The following is a 19559-nucleotide window of genomic DNA, read 5'->3' as shown; positions in this document are numbered from 1 at the left end:
ACAGTTTGATGCTCCATTGATTTATCTCTAATTTGCCAATTAACACACAAAACTAACATGAACTTATCCCCAGGCACTGGGCAACTATACAAACACACATTTTCCACTACATATCGCTGATTAACTATCCCAGGGCTGGAAATAGTGGTCTGTGAAAAGCAAAAAGCAGTCCACTTTTTTTAGATCAAGCATGTGCAGGGTAAACTTAACTGCGGCACCAACGGCAATTGCCGTCGTTGAAATAGCCGTAGGTAGAGAGCATCACCAAGTGCCATCGGTAAAGCTGCTCAACAATGGCGAAATGTATACACCTGGTGTACATTATCTGCCTATATTTAACATTTGCACATTTAAAAGAGGTCTACATATAACACGATAGCCTTTCAGTCAGGTTTATTTACTGCAAATGGCACTTTAAAACAAATTGCCATAGGCAGGCTCAAAATTCTTAAGTTTGAGCGCTGATGTGTAATAGAAAGTAACTTGCTAATACCACACCAAAAATTGCAGGTCATTTTTCAAGAGACATACATGTATCTACATGTATAATTATTTTATTTGACCTGTGATTTTGTTATATTTTAATTTCATAACACTCCCTATCCCAAACCCTCGACTCATCCTGTGCAGTCCATATCTTTTTTAGGATATATTTTTGTTATTCTGTTTAAAAAACAACAAAACTGCAGACCATATTTCACTTCCTATTTCAAGCATTTTGGTATTACCATAACATTGGTATTTGTCAGTAACTTTTTAGCAGTCAAGAGTAAAGTGCATTCCATCCTAGTTGGAAATAGTTAAGTTAAATAATAAATGTACACTCGTGATCTTCAGGTAAAGATGGTGGAGTAACTTGATATACAAATTACAATAAATTGGTAGATCTACATCCTTCAGTTCCCAAACAAATATCTTGTAGTGTGTCACATTATAGCCATGAATGAAATGCTTGAACCTTTGAAGTACAAAATGTAGCAGAGCTCATTAAAATGCAGGGATCAAAGAATTTCTTGCCCATTGGCAATTTTAATACAAAATTAAATGACCCACCATTGGCACCTTTTAGCCTGCCTATGGCAATTAAAAAAAACCCCAGAGAGAAGACTTCAGGATTATTTACTGTATATATACAAATTTCAAATGTACAAATATTGACTACTGGCACCGATGTATACATTTTGACATCATTCAGGAGCTTTAACGACCAGTTATTTTTATCCAACAACACAAAATTGCCGTTGGTGCCTTGTTAACTTCGAGCCATGAAACATTATTGTAGTGTACTACTTATTTGAAAGGGCTGGGATTTAGCTCAGTCAGTTGAGTGCTCACTTAGGTGTTTGCATTGCAGGATCGAACCACCTTGGTGGATCCATTCAACTGATTGGTTTTTCTCTCATTCCAACCATGGTCAAAGGCCGTGATGTATGCTTTCAAGTCTGTGGGAAAGTGCAAATAAAAGATCCCTTGATGCATTGGGTAAAATGTTGCGGGTTTCCTCCGATGATTACATGTCAGAATTACCAAATGTTTGACATCCAATAGCCGATGATTAATTAATCAATGTGCTCTAGTGGTGTCTTTAAACAAAAAACAAACTTTACTTATTAGAATTTAAAGCATAATTCTGGCAATCTACAATTCATTGTATCACCAGCTATTTTTAAAAGCACATGCATGTGTCCGTACACAAACACACCACCCTTTCAAATAAACATCAAAATGTCAATGTCAATGCAGGGCATTTCAAGTTCATCTTATCTTGTCAGAATGAAATGATTTATGTGCTAAATAAAAATTTATAAATAGTAGTTCTGGGTACACGTATACTTGTTATACAAACATTCATAAATAGCAGATACAAGTATATCTATAATACATAAGAATTAAAAATGGAACTTAATTTTTTAACGACGTCACCAGAACACATTGATTTTTTATCTTATCATCGGCTATCGGACGTCAAACATATGGTCATTCTGACACTGGATTTTTTTTTAGAGGAAACCTGCTGTTGCCACATAGGCTACTCTTTTATGACAGGCAGCAAGGGATCTTTTATTTGTACTTCCCACAGCCAGGATAGCACAAACCATGGCCTTTGTTGAACCAGTTATGGATCACTGGTCGGTGCAAGTGGTTTACACCTACCCATTGAGCCTTGCAGAACACTTACTCAGGGTTTGGAGTCGGTATCTGGATTAAAAATCCCATGCCTTGACTGGGATCCGAACCCAGTACCTACCAGCCTGTAGATTGATGGCCTAACCACGACGCCACCGAGGCCGGTTGGAACTTAATTCTGCATAAAAACACATTCACTTTCAAATTACGTGAAACAATTTGCCACTAGACATAGGTAGAATATTTTTTCACCCATGGGCTACAAATAAACGAGACTGCATATTTTGGCTGCACAACATATGCTGCATTCACTTGACAAGAGTGTAGCGTGCATCTCCACTCAGGCGCGACAATTTTTATTATTGTTTTGTTTTTCGAAGACAAGACATGATGTAATCTAGATGCACTCAATAGCCCAAAAGGATACATTCACAATCAATAATATATGTATGTAAGCAGCTGAGTGGGAAAACATGTCAAGTGTTTGTAGCCTGACAGCCTAGATCACTAAATGTTTGTTATTACGAACATTTCGTCTGCCATCACAACACACTTCTCCACACAAACTGCTTGTTTATCAGCAATTAATACCCGCTGTGTCAGTCTGCTGATAGTAAGAGTTGTAAGACAGCGTACTGCTGACTTCTTAATTAGTTTATTTTAGATGCATGGAGATCCTTTTAAGATCACTCTTTTTTTTAACCAAGTGAACACAACTGTCTGTACATGTATCTATTTGTATGATGATAAGAAAACAATGTTTGTATGACACCTCAGCAAAGTTATTGGTGTCCTGTGGTTAATAACTGAAATATCTATAGAAAGCTGAAAACTCAAAGCCAGGAAAATAAAGGCTATTTTTCAGGGTGAGTAGGGAGGGGTTTATGATGGGGTTAATTGCCTAGGATGTCCTGCAGCCCCATTAGGGATTTTTCTTGAATGCTTATAGTCCGTCCCATCCTTCTACAAAAATGTTTTTTGTAAATAGTTTCAGTTTGATTTGACGTGAGAAGAAAAGTAAGTTTAAAAAATAATAATAAAAAAAAAAAAAAAATCTGCAATTTAGAAAACAATTGGTTCAGAAATAAGTAACTTGTAGTAAATTTCATAGTATGAGAAAAGGTGTTCCCTGTGGAAAGGACAAGAATGTTAAGTATGAAATCTATTTTCTTTTCTTTTTTAAAGAAAAAGAAAGAAAAACAAATTCACATCTCTGATAATACATACTAGTGTATTCTAATTTATACCTGTGTCTGCCCTAGAAATGACTAACCGGACACTAGCCCCATTACTTATGGGTGTGCTAGGTCTACATCTTGTAACATTAGATGAATGATGGAAGTGGACTACCAAACGATAATTACAGAGAGATGGCGAGGCTACACCCTGCCTGACCATCAAAAGATTCTCCATCGAGGTGATAACACAAAGAGACAGGAACAAGATATACTTTCTCTGTTATCCACCTTCAAACAACTCCACAGTGCTAGACTTTTTGTCATCCCGCTGACCATGTACACAAGTTAATGTATTGGGTTTTGTTTTCATCCAGCCAGTAAAAATATACTATCAAGTACATGAAAGTAAAAACTGAAAATAATGTAAAGTCACTATTAAACAATGTTTAGTTGATTGTATGTGCACGCACGTTTGCACACTTAAATATATTACATGTATAATTCAAAGTACATTGAGCTGATAAAATTATTTCTGCTGCCCTTTGTATTAACCTAATCCTGACAGAATCATCTTTGGTAGAATGCCCCATAAATACTGCAGATACCACTTCAGTCAAAATGGCTCTTTAAATGGAAAATAACATTTCAAATTATTAGCCAAAGTTCAATATCAATATTTTTTTCCCCCCATATTATACTGAAAAAATGGATCAATAATAAAATCATTAAATTATAATTATCATTATGGCTGAAAGGAAAAGTGATTTTTGTACCAGTGAGATTGCAGCAAATATTTAATATCTGCTGACAGAAGTGACATTAAAACCCCCCAGTTATAACAAAAAAAGAGAAGTAAATGAGACCAGAATCAAATCAAAATGTAGTCAAGCTAGAACCATTACTGCTACATAGCCGTCGTCAAGTTCAACATGGGAGGCCATTCTAGGAGTGAACACCCAGCAATACTGTGTGATGTAATCTTCCTCATTTTCCAACAACTCACTGGAGCAGAAAATTAATTATACCTCCAAAATGTTTTCTGTACAATCTACATGCACATGGTGATCCTAACATTTCCATCTCTCTGTGTGTGGTGAATGGAATGAACGAACGAACAAATGAATGAATGAAACATTTTTTAAAGGTATTTGTTTAACACCACTAGAGCACATCGATTTATTTGAAAATCATTGGCTAGTGGATGTCAAACATTTGGTAAAAAATTTTTTGCTTATAATAATTTTTTTCATTAGCAGCATGGCATCTTTTATATGCACTTTGTCAGACAAGTAGCACATACCATAGTCATGGTGAACTGGTTGGAACAGGAAAAAACCCAATCTGAGAATTGGACTATTGAGGTGGTTCGATCCTACAACACAAGCACCTCATACATGTGCTCTACTGAGTTAGATCTCGCCCCAAGTGAATGAATGAATGAATGAATGAATGAATGAATGAATGAATGAATTAATTAATTAATGAATGAATGTAACAACACCCTAGCATGAAAAATACATCAGCTATTGGGTGTCGGACTAAGGTAAATACTGAATGAATTGATTATTAACAATATAAAAATTCACAAGCTAAAACATTAAAACACAGTGTAATGAGTGTGCTGTGAGGTCACGAAGACTAATATCATTTGATACACTGACATGTAAATAAATAGTAGGACCACCCTTTTAGTTACCAAATTAGTCCATTGCTATTTTTTATATACATACTGGCTGAAACCAAATTGATATTTGGCTAATATTAATAATGTGTGTGTCAAACTACAGTCATTCCTCAATAATAATAATAATAATAATTAATGTATTTTTCAGAATTTCATATACAAAACAAAATCTTTTTCGGTGTTGACTATGCAAATGTACAAGACACGCTAATGTATATGCACTTACATGAAGGATTATACTAATCTTGTCTTTAAGTTTGCTTTACAAACAAAAACTGTTTACACATTCAATGATTCTTCACCGACTTAAGAAAAACTAAAACACTGTAAGTGCTCTTACCACTTTCATCTCAAAGAGTCGGACAAGGTTTCGCACTGACGTCCTTGACCCTGTTCTCATGAGATTGATCAGACTTCGGTCACGCTTCATCGTCTTTTCCTGGCACTCCTCCTGGGTGGGGAACACAATCTGACTCTTGGACCGCCGCGACCGGAATCGGCCCCGCGAACGACTCCGCGCTTCTCTTGCATTTTGTATTTTAGGGTCCTCACAAATGACAACTTTTTTCAGAGACATCTTGGAAATTTTATTCCCGTTATAGCTAGTGATTAGAGCACAGATTTGTAAAGTATATCCTTTAAAAACATGGCTGATGTTCCATAAAGAATCAGTACTCACCTATTACAAACAGGTATGACAACTGAAAAAAGTTAAAATAAAATAAAAATCCTCAGGATTTATCGAATAATCCAATTTGGTCACTCCAGACTTCTAACATTGATGATGGTTTAAAACAACATAATGCTTGGCATTTGGTATAAATAAAGTTTGACTATACAACATGATGGAGTTTTAATGTACCAGTATTTGTTATTTACTTCTTGGGTTGTTTTTTTTGTCTTACAAACACTCACATAAAAAAAAAAAATCCACACATTTTTACCAGTGGCGGAAAACTGAAACCTGTTATAAGCACCTAACAAGTGGCACTGCCAGATTCGATTAAAATTGTGAGACGCAAGGAGTGTATATTCTTCATTCCGGTACGCACTGTATAATCAGGAGCACACGTATTGCACCTGGATTGAACATGCCCAGTTCTGCTGACAGTAGCCAGGTATTCTGGGAATTCCTCTCGCAACATTCACTTCTGACATTATCCTTCATTTGCCCCAGATCAAAGCCAAACACTGTTGTCATACACTTGAGGTAGGTCTTTTTCCTGGGTATCTTCTTGACACTGCAATAAACATCCCCCTGTGTTCGCTTGCCATCAAGTGATGTTTTTACTTCATAACAATATTTAGTACCAATACCAATAACCTACTGACACAGATCTCTGTGGCACAAAAAGATAGTATAACAACAGAGAGAAAAAAAAAGAACACTTAGCATTTCAATTGTAGAATCAATAATGCCAGTTGAATTACGTTCAGTTCTGCTATAAGGAGCCGGTTGGTTTATTCTCCTGATAGTTCCCACACAAATTGTGTATCCATATTTCTACAAATCACGCTCGTCTCGTGGGACGGAACCGGTTCACTTAATAGCAGTACTTTTCAGTGATTTCCACGACACCAGTGGTATCCAATAGCATACCTGTGACTAAAATCAATAGCAGCCAGGATTAATAGAGCAATGCCACCACAAACCTGTGGGGGGTGCCTCAAGACAAAACAGGTGCTGGGTGGCTGGTATGTGGTCCACCGTGAAATATTAGTCATGCATGCCGGTGATCTCAGCCAACAACTCAATGGTGACAACTCCGATCGGGAAATCCACTGCTCATAGTAAACACATGTAGATAAATATAGCCAATTTTTATCAACAGTAAACAATAAGTCCCAGAAATTGTGTCATTTTGCTAGGCAGAGCACTTCAGTATTTGAATACATAAAGCAACACTTACACACACTATTATTGCATGCAATGAACCAATACAATTTCAATTTCCTGTTACTTCTTTAGGAAGTCAAGTCCTTATACGCATAATTTCTTTTCAATAAGCAAAATACCCTTTGACCCATTCATCAAACACAGAATCACCCCTATAGGCTTGGCTGTCAGCGTGTCATAGTTAAATGATGAACCATCGAAAAAGAATTTGCCATATATATATATATACAGTCCACTCAGCGGCTTACAATGTCCCCTGGTAGGCTTATAGTGTTTGTTTAGTCCATCTATGGTCTTCGCACAAACACCTGTACGAATAAAACAACTTTTCGCTACATTCACCACATTGTGTTTTAGTAATATTCATCAATGGAAATGCTGTGTCTTAAGATGTTCTGCTCCGATCCGCTCCTAATCCCACAGGTGAAGCCACACCTGTAATCCAGTCTGTCATAATGAACCTACTCGGTGAAGCCACCACAGCCAGTGAGCGGGCCTAGTGAAAGCCCAGTAAGAATCTCCACTGATATTAAGTGCTGTAAAGTGAGACCACACTGTGTGTTAGCGATGGCCTTTGACACCCGCGAACCATTGGAGTGAAAAAAAAGTGTGATTTAGCAAGTTGCTGGCAAATTGTTTTCAACCCTTGTGGAAACATTCATTACATTGAAAAAACAAACTATATCATGTTTCAGCTCTTGAAATGCAAGTTAACATCCGTATTGCTCACAAGTATACAACACCATTCAGGAACTAAGACTCTTAAAAAAGGAAGAAAAGAACAAGGCAGGAAACACTAGTCATGTTGTTGGCAAATGCATGTACAACAAACTGTTTCAAATTTAATCCGAGAACATGGCAGGAAACTAACATTACACCAAGTGTATAGAGCATAGTTTCAAATTCAGTCTGAGAATATAGTGGGCAAGATTAGTCATGATCACACCAAATGAATCAAAATGCATACAGCACAGTTTTAAATCCAATCTGAGAATAACAAAATAAACAAAATGTAACAGGGTTCACTGGTCAGTAGTAGTCTCATGAGGCTGGGTTTTTTGTTCTCCAATTTTCAAACCACAGATGTTTGAATTGACAAAGGTGGCTAAATTCATTACGTCTCCATCAGAATACATTCATGTTTAGCAACACTCCAGCAGAATGAAAAAGATAGTTGACATATTGGATATCAAAGAACAAGATATGAAAGAATCTTCACCAGTGATCTTCACAAGCAGGTACTGGTACCCGGCATTAAAGGTAACTAACAAAGTACTAACACGCAGGCACTGGTACCCCACATTAACGGTAACTAACCAAAGTACTAACAAAAGACATCAGCCACTCCTTAAGTGAACGCAGTCATGTAGAATACTGATAATTATTATTTCCACCTGGTGGCCAATTTGTTGCCGATCATTAGCAGTGCAGTCCATGTCTGTGTTTGGTACAACAAAGCCGCTTCATTACATCCTCACCCTATTCTGACCAACACGTTTGTAAAAGTTCTGGCCTCATCACCGGAGAGCCAAGTGTTTTAACCCAAAAGAATGACCTATGACCCATCATCAATCAGCGGTGTCTGCACAAATAAAACGACTTCTTTGAAGGAAAGCATGTGTGGAAAGCAATTTCCCCATCTATTCTCATCTCCGCAGCAGGGCAGCTGGGCACAAGGCTGGCCTGGACATGCCCACTACACACACCAGTGTCCAGGTATTCGCAACCATCATTATCCCGCTGGTGATCTCTTGTACATGTGCTCTACGCTACGATATGTCTACTTAGCAAGAGCCAGCACCCGGAGATGGGTTTGTAAACAGAAATGAAAACTAGTTAACAGTACAGAGAGAAAAAAAAACCATAAGGAAAAAAACCCCAGAAGAATATTTGATGACTGCAGCACTTAGTTATTTGTATACAAATTATATTTATTATAAACATCAGGATGAGAAAACCCACTGACACAAATAATACTCTTTTAACTTGACTTAAAAATACAAGAGTATATGATATATGTAACTAAACAAAGGCATTTGTAACTCTTGGTTTCACATACTTTTATACAGTAATACTGTCCAGTGCTCAATAAACTGTGTGTAAACCACTATGGTTGCTGTGCTACCCATTAGTACAAGCAAAAATGATATTACTGATGGCAATGTAAATGTTCAGTCTTTGCTCATAAATGCTTTTTATACATTTGTGTACACTATTATATGTGATAAAACATGTTCATATAAAAGAAACAAAAAAATTCAAAACTGAGATTATTAATAATTAAATTTCCATCACATTCATTACAATTTAATGTCATCCCATTGGTCGAGCCGTAGCAAATGCGAATGTCAGGGAACATCTTACCTGATGATGTCATTTTATATTGGTACTTTGTCTTATTGAGCGGTAATATTTAACACCAAAAAATTAATTAAAAATAAAATACAAACATTTTATGTTATTATTACTATGTTTTTAATTTAATTATAAGGATTGTGTTATTTCTTATGCTCATGCCACCCCCCCCCCCCCAAAAAAAAAATCTGCAAACTTATGAGAGATGGCTTCGCTGATTCACATAATATACTGATTTTTTTTTTCCATACCTCTATGAACATAAAAGAAATAACAGACAATCCTTAAATGGTAACAATGACCGTCAAATATGCTGTTAAAGGGACATACCCTAATTTTTAAATACTACAGCATATTTTTAACTATTAGAGCCCTTTTTTGACAACTGAAATCATACTTTACTTGGATTTTATTGTTTAGATTATCCATTTCCGTACATTCGAAGTGTTTTTGGTCATCCTGGTGTTTTTTTATATCACAAAATGCATTTCTCATGTTTTTAAAAATGCACGTGCGTCTGAGAAGTAACAGTTATGCAGTCGAGTTTTAGTCTATTTTTAGAGGGTATTTCACCATTTTAAAGTCACAGACTCATGTTTCCCTCAATTGTAACTTTATCCAAATGTGTTACGGGTTTGTAACTAAACTTAGTGTTAATTTTCATGGGTTGAAACTAGGGTATCTCCCTTTAAGATCTAAAATTGATCACAAGAATTTGTACTTTTGAATCTAGCAAACTTTATTCATTGAATATAATAACCAGAAAGGTAATTTATGATTTACAAGTTCAAGTAGCATATTAATGAGCAAAATAAATTTTGCTAGACTTTAAAACAACTTAATTTATCACATTGCTAACAATAGCTTTTGATTAGTGAAAACACCAAGTATCTCAAAAGAAATATTATATGTAGTTCGAATACATGTAGTTTTACATCATCTTTTGTGAATTTTTTTAATTTAAAGTTTGTGAAGATTTGATCTTTATGATGCTAATACATGTACATGTATCTAAAAAACTGAAGCATTCCATAATTTGAAGTCCACAGGAGAAAATAACAGGAATATAAAACACTGCACTCCAGGTTGTGCTTCAATGCCGTGCAGATTACATTTATGCCAGAGAGAGTGAATGAAGGAACATGAAAGGTCTGCCATACTTGGAATAGCAGTACACCTCTGTCCAGTCAGGTACGATGTATAACGGAGGTGCATGTTGGAAACCAATAGCAGATGCACAGATGGCCTCAGATTATGGGCCAACCCTTTAAAGGTGAACACTCAACGTAAACAAAGCCTACCATACCCAGTTCAAACAGACTGTCTGCAAAAGCGGATAATTGTTTCAAGATCCATCAATAACCTAATTGTGGGAATCCATTATAATAGTGAAAAGCCAACAGCTGTGAAAAACTGGGTGAACGGGTCTTGATGGTTCAGCGGTTAAGCCACCGGGTTTAAGTCCCGACAGGTTATAGGTTCGTATCCCGGTACTGGCACTAATCCAGAGTAGGTTTGAACACTCCAACTCAATGGAGGATGTAAGCTGCCCATGCAGTGTGCTTTCCTCTATTAAAGAACGTACATACACTGACATGTATTACAATTGTGCAAAAGATACACCAGTCGACGTATCACAATCACCATGGATATGAAAATTGACGTATTATCATGAACTTTTATATATATGGTTTCCCTAAGATGTTTTAGCATGACAGGGCACCATGCCCAGAAAATCGTGCACCCTTTTGCCCTAATCAGTACACCGTTAAGGCCATTCTACCCTGAGTTTAAAGAAGCCTTTTTTTGGTAATTAATTCTAAAACATACAGAAAATGCACAGCTATGTAAATTTGATTACAATTTCTCAACTAATTAAAAAAACCACCCAATAATCTACCACATTTTTCCATTAGTAGCAAGGATCGTTTATATATGCATCATCCCACAAACAGGACAGCAACTACCATAGCCTTTGATACACCAGGGCCCATATTTTCGAAGCTATCTTAGCCTACGAAATCGTAAAATCATTGTAAGCTACGACGTCACTATGGCGTGTGATGTAGTGACGTCACAACCTATGACGGTTTTACGATTTCGTAACGCTAACATGGCTTCGAAAATATGAGCCCAGTAGTGGTGCACTGGATGGAACGAGAAATAGCCCAATGGGCTCACTGACAGGGATTGATGCATCAGGCGAGTGCTTTACCACAGGGCTATATCCCGCTCCAGAAGAAGAGGGGAAAACCGTTTCACTCGTATATTTTGAATAAAACGCAATCGTTTTTCACCACCCCTAGTTTTGCACAAAACTGTGGTACTACTTACATGTACATGTGCTTGTACAGGTACCCCATATATTTCAAACACAAGGGTGACCCTGGATGAAATTACATACATTTATTTCCCAGATAAATTTCTTCTCTTTTTTTTTTTGAAAATGCTGTCAATGTCACCTTTATCACCAATAGCAGGACTGGTACATGAAGTATTACGGTAACTATGCTATTCAAACTATGGCTTACCCAGCCCACAGCCAAATTAATCAATTGTTAATTCTTAACTCAAATGATGACATTTATTATTTGGCTATAAATTATAATAAAATTTTGTTTCAATTATCAGCTTTTAAATAATTCTGAAGAAAATATCCGAAAATGGTTAAAACAAATTTATTTCCAGTGTAAGCAAGTTATAAAGTTAGGTACATGTACACTTAGAACTTTGACCCAACTGGATATCATTCAGCAAAGTTACTAGTGTGTGATAGCGTTTAGAATGTATAGATCTATGTATATATCTCTAGTTACAACTCTTGCAAACAGTGTGTGCTGAAGAATTTTACACTAAGAAAGTAAAAATATTAAATACATGTGCTAATTAATATTTAAAATGATTTTAGCCAACAAAAATGTATTTCTGAATGGCTATTTTTAGTTACAATGATTGGTTATAACAAAAAATTAATAGGTTGGGCCCTACTGAAGTAATGATCAATTATAAAAATCCATAACTGTAATAATTGAATGATGGAACTGATGTAAAAACAGTAAATACATATATGCTGAGGTTTGGCTTTATTTTAATGTGAATGTAAAAGACAACATATCTATACTGAGTAGGTAATTTAGGTAAAATTATCAATTTTGAGGGATGTTTGCCAGTGAAAGTCCTAATCTTTCTTAAGTTTATATAAAATTTCTAACCGATCATGTAATCGAAAGTTGATCAGTTAGTGCAAACCAATTACAACCGACGACAAAATCCCAATAGATACCCAACCCTAACTGTTTTTCTATATAATCATGTAACTACCAGTACAGGTACCATCTACATTCACCAACTTAGCCACACGAACAGAGCACAAAGAGTTATTTCCCCTTAGGAATTTTCTCAGCACTATAAAATGTATACGACAATTTATCAGTTTGTTCAATACATTAAGTTGGGAATTTGGGTGTCCAGACAAAATGAAGAGAAAAGAGTCCACTAGGTTTTTATTCAACCCCCTCCCCACCCACCCAAGGCCCTGAAATAAGTACTAATAACTAAAAAAACAAGCACTCAAGCACTCAACCCATTCCCCAACCCCCCCCCCCCCCCCCCCAACAACCCAGAAACAAATACCCCATCAATAATCTTATGGGTTGTAGTGGGTACCCGGTATGTATATAAATGCCAAAATGGTTGTAAAAAACCAACCTCTACCATACTACAAGTATCTACACATAGTAGTACTTAAAACAAGTGAGTACAACAAATCTATTTAGACTGAACTTGATGAAAAACTCATCAGTGACTCATGACATAACAAGTGAACAATGAATCACTATTTGACCTTCAATATAAATGAAAATAAGAAAAGATGGTTATTGCTTTCTGTAAGTATTTCTGCTGCAAACCACTGTCTTTAAGCCTACAGATGAAAGTTCTTTTAATAAACAAGTTGTGTCACAAGGGAGAAGGAAAATTGTTTTAACTTTAAAAAAATAACAAAACTGAAGATATTGTGCTATCTAAATATAAATGACCTCTGCAATAAAACATTTAAATGCTAAAAGCACTACTAAATTTAGCCTAACTGTAAATGCATGTGTACTGTTTACAAGACAATACAAATGCCATAACAGTACTGATCCATTAACATTTTAAACATAAAAACATGAAGATTATGAATAAATTTATGAATGTATGTACGACTCACCTCAAAATGCTCTAAACAACTGACCTTAAACAAATAATATATAACACTATGCATACACACACTATTATTACCAAGTCAGTTTTACTCAATATTTCTGCCTTAACACTGAAGAGTGTAGACAAAAGAATGTACAATTACAATGCACATGGAACTAAAAGGTGAAAAACCATGTGTAAGACATTGGATATCTGCAATGACATTAGATGACATATAAAATGAAAACATGTGTCACAGATGACTCGTGATATGTCTTTGAAAAATATAAAACCTGCTTGAAGGATGTCAGGATGATACTGATAGCATCTAGGTCTTTGTTGCTAACAGGAACCAGAAAGCTTTTGACAGAAAAAAAAGTGGAAATCTGCCAGATTATTTGGAACAAAATCATGGTCCACTGGATTATTTTACAGATCTGTCATTCAGTAAGGTTAAGAGAAAACTACTGTCCTTTTTCATCTATCTTCTTATAATGCCACAGTATGTTATATATACAAATATACATTGTACTGTCATACATGTACAGTAATCCCACAACCCCATCAGAATTTAACTTCACAGATCTGTACATAGCAAGCACTTGAAGTGTGCAAAAAAAGAAGTTTGTTTGTTTAATGACACCATTAGAGCACACTGATATATTAATTATCGCCTATTCGATGTAAACCATGCTACATTTTTCCATTAGTAACAATGGATCTTTTATATGCACCACCCCACAGACAGAATAGCACATACCATGGCCTTTGATGTACCAGTAGAGGTGCACTGGCTGGAATGTGAAATAGCCCAATGGGCCCACTGACTGAAATTGATCCCAGACTGACCGTACATCAGGTGAGCGATTTACCACTTTACCATCCCGTTGTTGAAGCACACAAAGCAAGCACTTGAAGGGTACAAATCGAAAACTTGAAGGGTACAAATGCAATCAGCGTTTCTTTCAGAGGGTAAATATTTTTGCAGATTTTGTTTTTTTAAAGTTAACCGTTTGACAAAATTAATTACTGTTATCATTAATGTATGATTTTCTTAACTCTAACCCTAAACGTAACCCATTTTCTTTCTGGGGGAGGCCCCCCTGTTGACTATGGTTGCATTCAATTCCATACTACATAGTGCCATACCCCAAAATTTCTTTCTGGCAGAAACACTGGTAATCACTTGTTGGGAGAGCATTAAACCCTAATTTTTGTATTCAAGGATCATAATTTTAAGTTACATGTATTTGAAAACTATTGTGATGGCTTTTGAATCTGTCAAATTCCCCTGATATTCTCTTAGCAGTCTTTGCCATGAGCTAAATCAAGAGGTGAACTGAAGATCACTCTCCAAAAAAAGTGCTAGGTGAGAAGTCACATGAAGCTTCTGTTTAAATATAAATTACACATACCAGTATCATAACAATGAGATATCAGTGATGTGAATGAATAGCAAAGTATTAATCAGCACGTTTGTAAAAGAATGACAATGGAAATTGTAACCAGGCATTAGATTGTGCCCAAAATATATATATGCTCAAAATAATCACGCCCAAATTATGTACAAACAACCACCACTGCATGTTGACCTCGAAATATTTCACCTCAAAACCACTGATATGTTTAAGTTTAATTATATTAAAATAACTTAAAATGCATTTTTTAATACTGACAACACTCCAGCAGTTGTCAATACAGGCATCGAAATAAGCATTGTGTCTGGTAACCCATTTATAGGTTACCACAAAATAGTCTGGTAAGCTATAGGTTACCACAACTATATGAAAGTTAGAATTGAATTCCTGTTATCGGTACGACTAACGAAATCTGGAAGTAAATTTATCTAGTGGACGCTGCTTAAACGCGGATTGCCGAAATTGCTTGCAATTGCGCATGAACATCGGTAATTTCGTACGAAAAAACTAAAAAGTAAATTAATCTAGTGGACGTGGCTTAAATGTGGAATGACTATTACTGCTTGCAATTACACATCGATGCAATTCCTTAACAGAAAATGAAACACGGATGTCCAGAATGCATTGCCTGGTTTACATTCACAAATGAAATTACCGTTGTTGAAATTATTGTCGAGAACGAAACACGACTTTTCTTACATGTGGTAACCTCCCGGTAACCTGAATGACCATTCTCGACTTATTTCGATGCCTGTTAATATCAGTACTAAACTAAAACAACGTCCTACGTTCAGAAAAAACAAAAGTCTCAGTCCCCAAATTAACGAGATCCAAAACCCTGGTAACCTATAGACTACATGTATGTAGATTACCATGCCTGTAAGTTATGGTAACTGTCACATGGTTTACCAGGTAAGTACTGTATATCTTCTGTAAGTCGACCCTGTCTAAGCCCGAGTTCCTAATTTCAAGCCCAGAAAAATACATTTTTTATTGGCCTGTTTATAAGTCGACCCATAAAAATTATCAATAAATATTAAAGTATTTCATAATTTCAGCAAATGAGAATTATAAATGGCTCATATATACTTAATGTCAACAAAAGAAAATTATTTTTTAAAAAATCGGCAAATCTCATTACACATAGCATCAAAAGAGAATATGTTCTTAATAGATGATGAACACTGTTTGACTGTTCAGTATGCTTTTGTGCATAAACAATGACTTAGTTAGCATTCAACACACTGGCTTTCGCACCAAAATGACCTCTTTCCTGTTTCAGTCTAAGCTATTTTTAGTGAAAGCTGATTAATATTCATGAAGCTGATCATGAACGGTTTGGTTATACATATTTTGTACAAAAGATTGCTTGAACAACAATTAATTCCAGTGATCAGATTGAGAATGTATGTATGTATGTATGAATTAACGTGCTTATATCAATTTAATGTTCAAGCACGCTCGTTTCGAGCACTATTTCTGACTAGAGCCAGAAACTGTACTCGGAACGAGGGAGTGGACGAGTGGGTTTTTTTTTAAAGTTTTAAAAGTTAAAAATGTTTATACAGATGATTAGCTAAAAATACTTAATTGATGGTTAAATAAACTTTATTTACAAAGAAGTTAAAAGGGTTTAAACAAAGGGTTTAAAAAGGTTTCTACAGATGATTACGTAAAAAGTAGAATATTGACAATAACGTATGTCTGGTTAATCTAGTATTTATGATTGAAGAATAAATAGAGGCAACAGGTGCTTAGCACTGTTTATAATTTTGCTGTTAGTGATGGTTGTTATTTTAATTAAGTGGACTGTTGTCTTACTCTGAGCGTGTGATCAGTTTATCTTTTCATGACACATTTTACAATCAAAACTGATCTAATGCCAAAAACACAAAAGTTATAAAAACTAATTTGACAAATTAACTCATTTGAGTACATATAAATACTGGGATAATTCAACAGTAAAAATGTGCAATACATTCCCCAAAATTCTGACCCCTTTACAGTGTTTATGCCAGAAAGATAGTTTTGGGTATGGCACTATGAATTAAAAGCAACCACAGTCAATAGGGGAAGGCCTCCCTCAGAAAAAAATTGGGTTAAACTTAGGGTTAAGAAAATCATACAGTAATGATAAGAGTAATTAATTTTGTCAAAAGGTTCACTTTAAAAAAAAAAAAAAATCTGCAAAAAAATCTGGGTATGGTGCCATACCCATTTTACTCTCTGTAAGGAACCCTGCTTTATAATTCGACCCCTTCCCCAAGTTATAAAATGATATTTTGATGAAACAAATTTGACTTATAGGTGTAGATATATGGTATGCTTATTTTGATCCCTGCTGTGAGTCATAGGTTAATTAGCTACTCATTACAGATACAAGCAGCAAGATATTTTAATATGAAATCTGGTAGCCCTTAGTAAAAATTGGTAGCTATATAATTTAAAGAAAAAAAGATGATTTTTTTCTTTAAAGGAGGGGACAATCAAGGCATTTGACCTGGTATGCATATTCAACGATATATAATGCACATTATTGCTTAATATCAACAGGTATAATCGTATAGTTAATTAATAAAATGGTTAAATGTGACGGCTATTATATATAAGGGCGCAGCCATTTTGTACCATCCCAGTGAATACGCCCTCTGGAGAGCTGGTGGTTACTAGTACGTAATACCTAACGTGTCATGTCAGGAATTAGTCTTTGAACTGAAAAAACAAAACATACCTGATTTTTGTGGATGCATCGCAATATTCTGTAATAATAGCCATCCCAGTAAGCCAGCAACAATTATATATTATATTTAATACAAAATAAACCACCATTGTCAAAGTGTTGAAATAACTGTATTATGGTTTGTATGTAAATTAACCCACGTACTGAAATAACAGTCGGAGTGTTTTCTTGCTTAATTGGGTCTTTTCTTTCTGTGACTGTACCTGTGGTTCTTGATTGACAGGTGTATATTTAGACGGTCCTCAGACACTGTTGAGACAGGACGTGCCTCTTTTATTAAGACACAGGGTATTGTGATTTAACCTCGTAATGGACTTTACCAGCAGTCCAGCTGTCTGTAGAAATTCTGTAACCCTGATTAAGTAGACTTTCCCATCTAAAATGACAAAACTGACCAATACGTAGTCCCAAAGAAAAGAAAATTATCACTTGGGTATTGAGTGGGGTCGTTTTTGCTTCGAACGTATCATACAGGGCTTATAATATGTTTTTTTCTTTGGATTTTTAACCTTTCTATTGATGCAAACTGAAATATATTTAGTTAAATAGTTTATTATACATTCATTTATGTTCTTTTACAAATCAGCGAGTCCTTGTCATAAATTAGAGTGTTTGTTTACACTGTGCATAGAGCTTGGACGGAGCTGACGTCACTGCCCCAAGCTATACCACCGGACGTACAAAAACGAAACAAAATGGCTGCCCCAAGTGTTAGCAGGAATAATCAATTACCTCTAAAATTACGCATTTTTCTTGTTATTCAGTATGTGTTTGGTGGTCTGGGTACTTTCCACAAAAATCTAGTTTACTCTAAAACATGTTGTTTTAGGTGGGGGTTTTAGGTGTTTAAATATAGCAATCTTTTCCATGCAAAACATTTAGTGTATCTTTTGTTCTACTGGAGATACATGGCAGGACTCGCTGGGTTGGTGGCAGGCTCGAAAGATTTGCAAACATGGAGTCCATCCGGGGGGGGGGGGGGGGGGGGAAGGAGGGTCCAGAACCCCCCCCCCCCCTTCTGAAAACCAACCATAACTTTCAAGGGGAAACATGATTATATTAACTGTCCTGTGTAAAAGGAGAGATCAGTCATCACATTTGGACACCCCTCCCCACTTTCAGAAATCCTGCATCCGCACCTGGAGCCTTTATGACACTTAATTTTTTAAACCAAAATCGCACACCGAGATGTGCAAACAAAATTTAGTAGCTCAGTGAACTACTGGGTTTAGTCATCTGGTAGCCCGAGCAAGAAATAGGTAGCCAAAATTCCTTAGGGCTACTGTTAAGGTTAAACCCTGCATCCAGGTTGGGAATGGGGTAGGGGAGTCCATTGAAAGTTAACAATGATTTAATTCTGTAAGTCACTGCACTGACTGAGCTACACCCTACCTAAATCACTGTATCCATTCCTTCTGAAGTTCTTTAGTTTTCTTCCTTCTTTCCTTCTCTCCAAATATATTAGTTTTGGAATTGCCATGTATGTCATGCTGACTATAGATAATATTGTATTTTTATAAAATACTAGGAGTGGGAGAGACTTTAATAATAGGGCAGGGGTGTCAGCCTGTTGGCCAATCCCAAAACTTTATTTTTACTATCTATTAAACCAACCACTGTAACAACATTTCTATGCAACTTTCGGTATTACACTTAATCTAGTCAACTCAAAACTCAGTCTTGAACACATTCACAACCTCGTGGAATCAACAAGTTGTTACTTGGAAGTTCAGAGTTCAAAACCTGATGAAGCTTTGGCCCTAACCCGCCTTGGCTTTTGAAGTTTTAGGGGCTCCTATTGACGACGGAAATAAAGTAATAATTAATAATATACCTTTTATAAACGTTGAAGTGTTGTGAAATTTCAGGTTTTGTCATAATCTTCCCTTTCAATGGACAGAAAAGTCGTCATTTTGAAATAAATCGTCAGGATACCTATTCCCCTTTCTTTGGATTTAATCTTTATTACTTCCGC

The 19559-nt window shown here is 35.9% G+C and overlaps 1 protein-coding gene across 6 annotated transcripts in view; it reads right to left on the bottom strand.

Annotated features, from left to right (window-relative positions):
• The window catches only part of LOC121367763 (FERM domain-containing protein 4A-like), a 179494-nt gene extending 159950 nt beyond the window's left edge, over positions 1 to 19544 (bottom strand). For 5 of the 6 annotated variants that reach the window (XM_041492116.1, XM_041492120.1, XM_041492117.1 and 2 more), the window contains exon 1: positions 5330 to 6689. In XM_041492116.1, the coding sequence (XP_041348050.1) occupies positions 5330 to 5566 (237 nt within the window). In that variant the 5' untranslated portion in view covers positions 5567 to 6689. Of the gene's footprint in view, positions 1 to 5329; positions 6690 to 19418 lie in introns of those variants that run through there. The other variant, XM_041492123.1, reaches the window with a different exon arrangement.
• Between the last annotated feature and the right edge of the window lie 15 nt (positions 19545 to 19559).

Source organism: Gigantopelta aegis, chromosome 3, assembly GCF_016097555.1.
Source record: "Gigantopelta aegis isolate Gae_Host chromosome 3, Gae_host_genome, whole genome shotgun sequence".
Classification (NCBI taxonomy): domain Eukaryota; kingdom Metazoa; phylum Mollusca; class Gastropoda; order Neomphalida; family Peltospiridae; genus Gigantopelta; species Gigantopelta aegis.
Note: the sequence above shows the minus strand (reverse complement) of the source record. Positions and strands in the feature narration are given on the sequence as shown.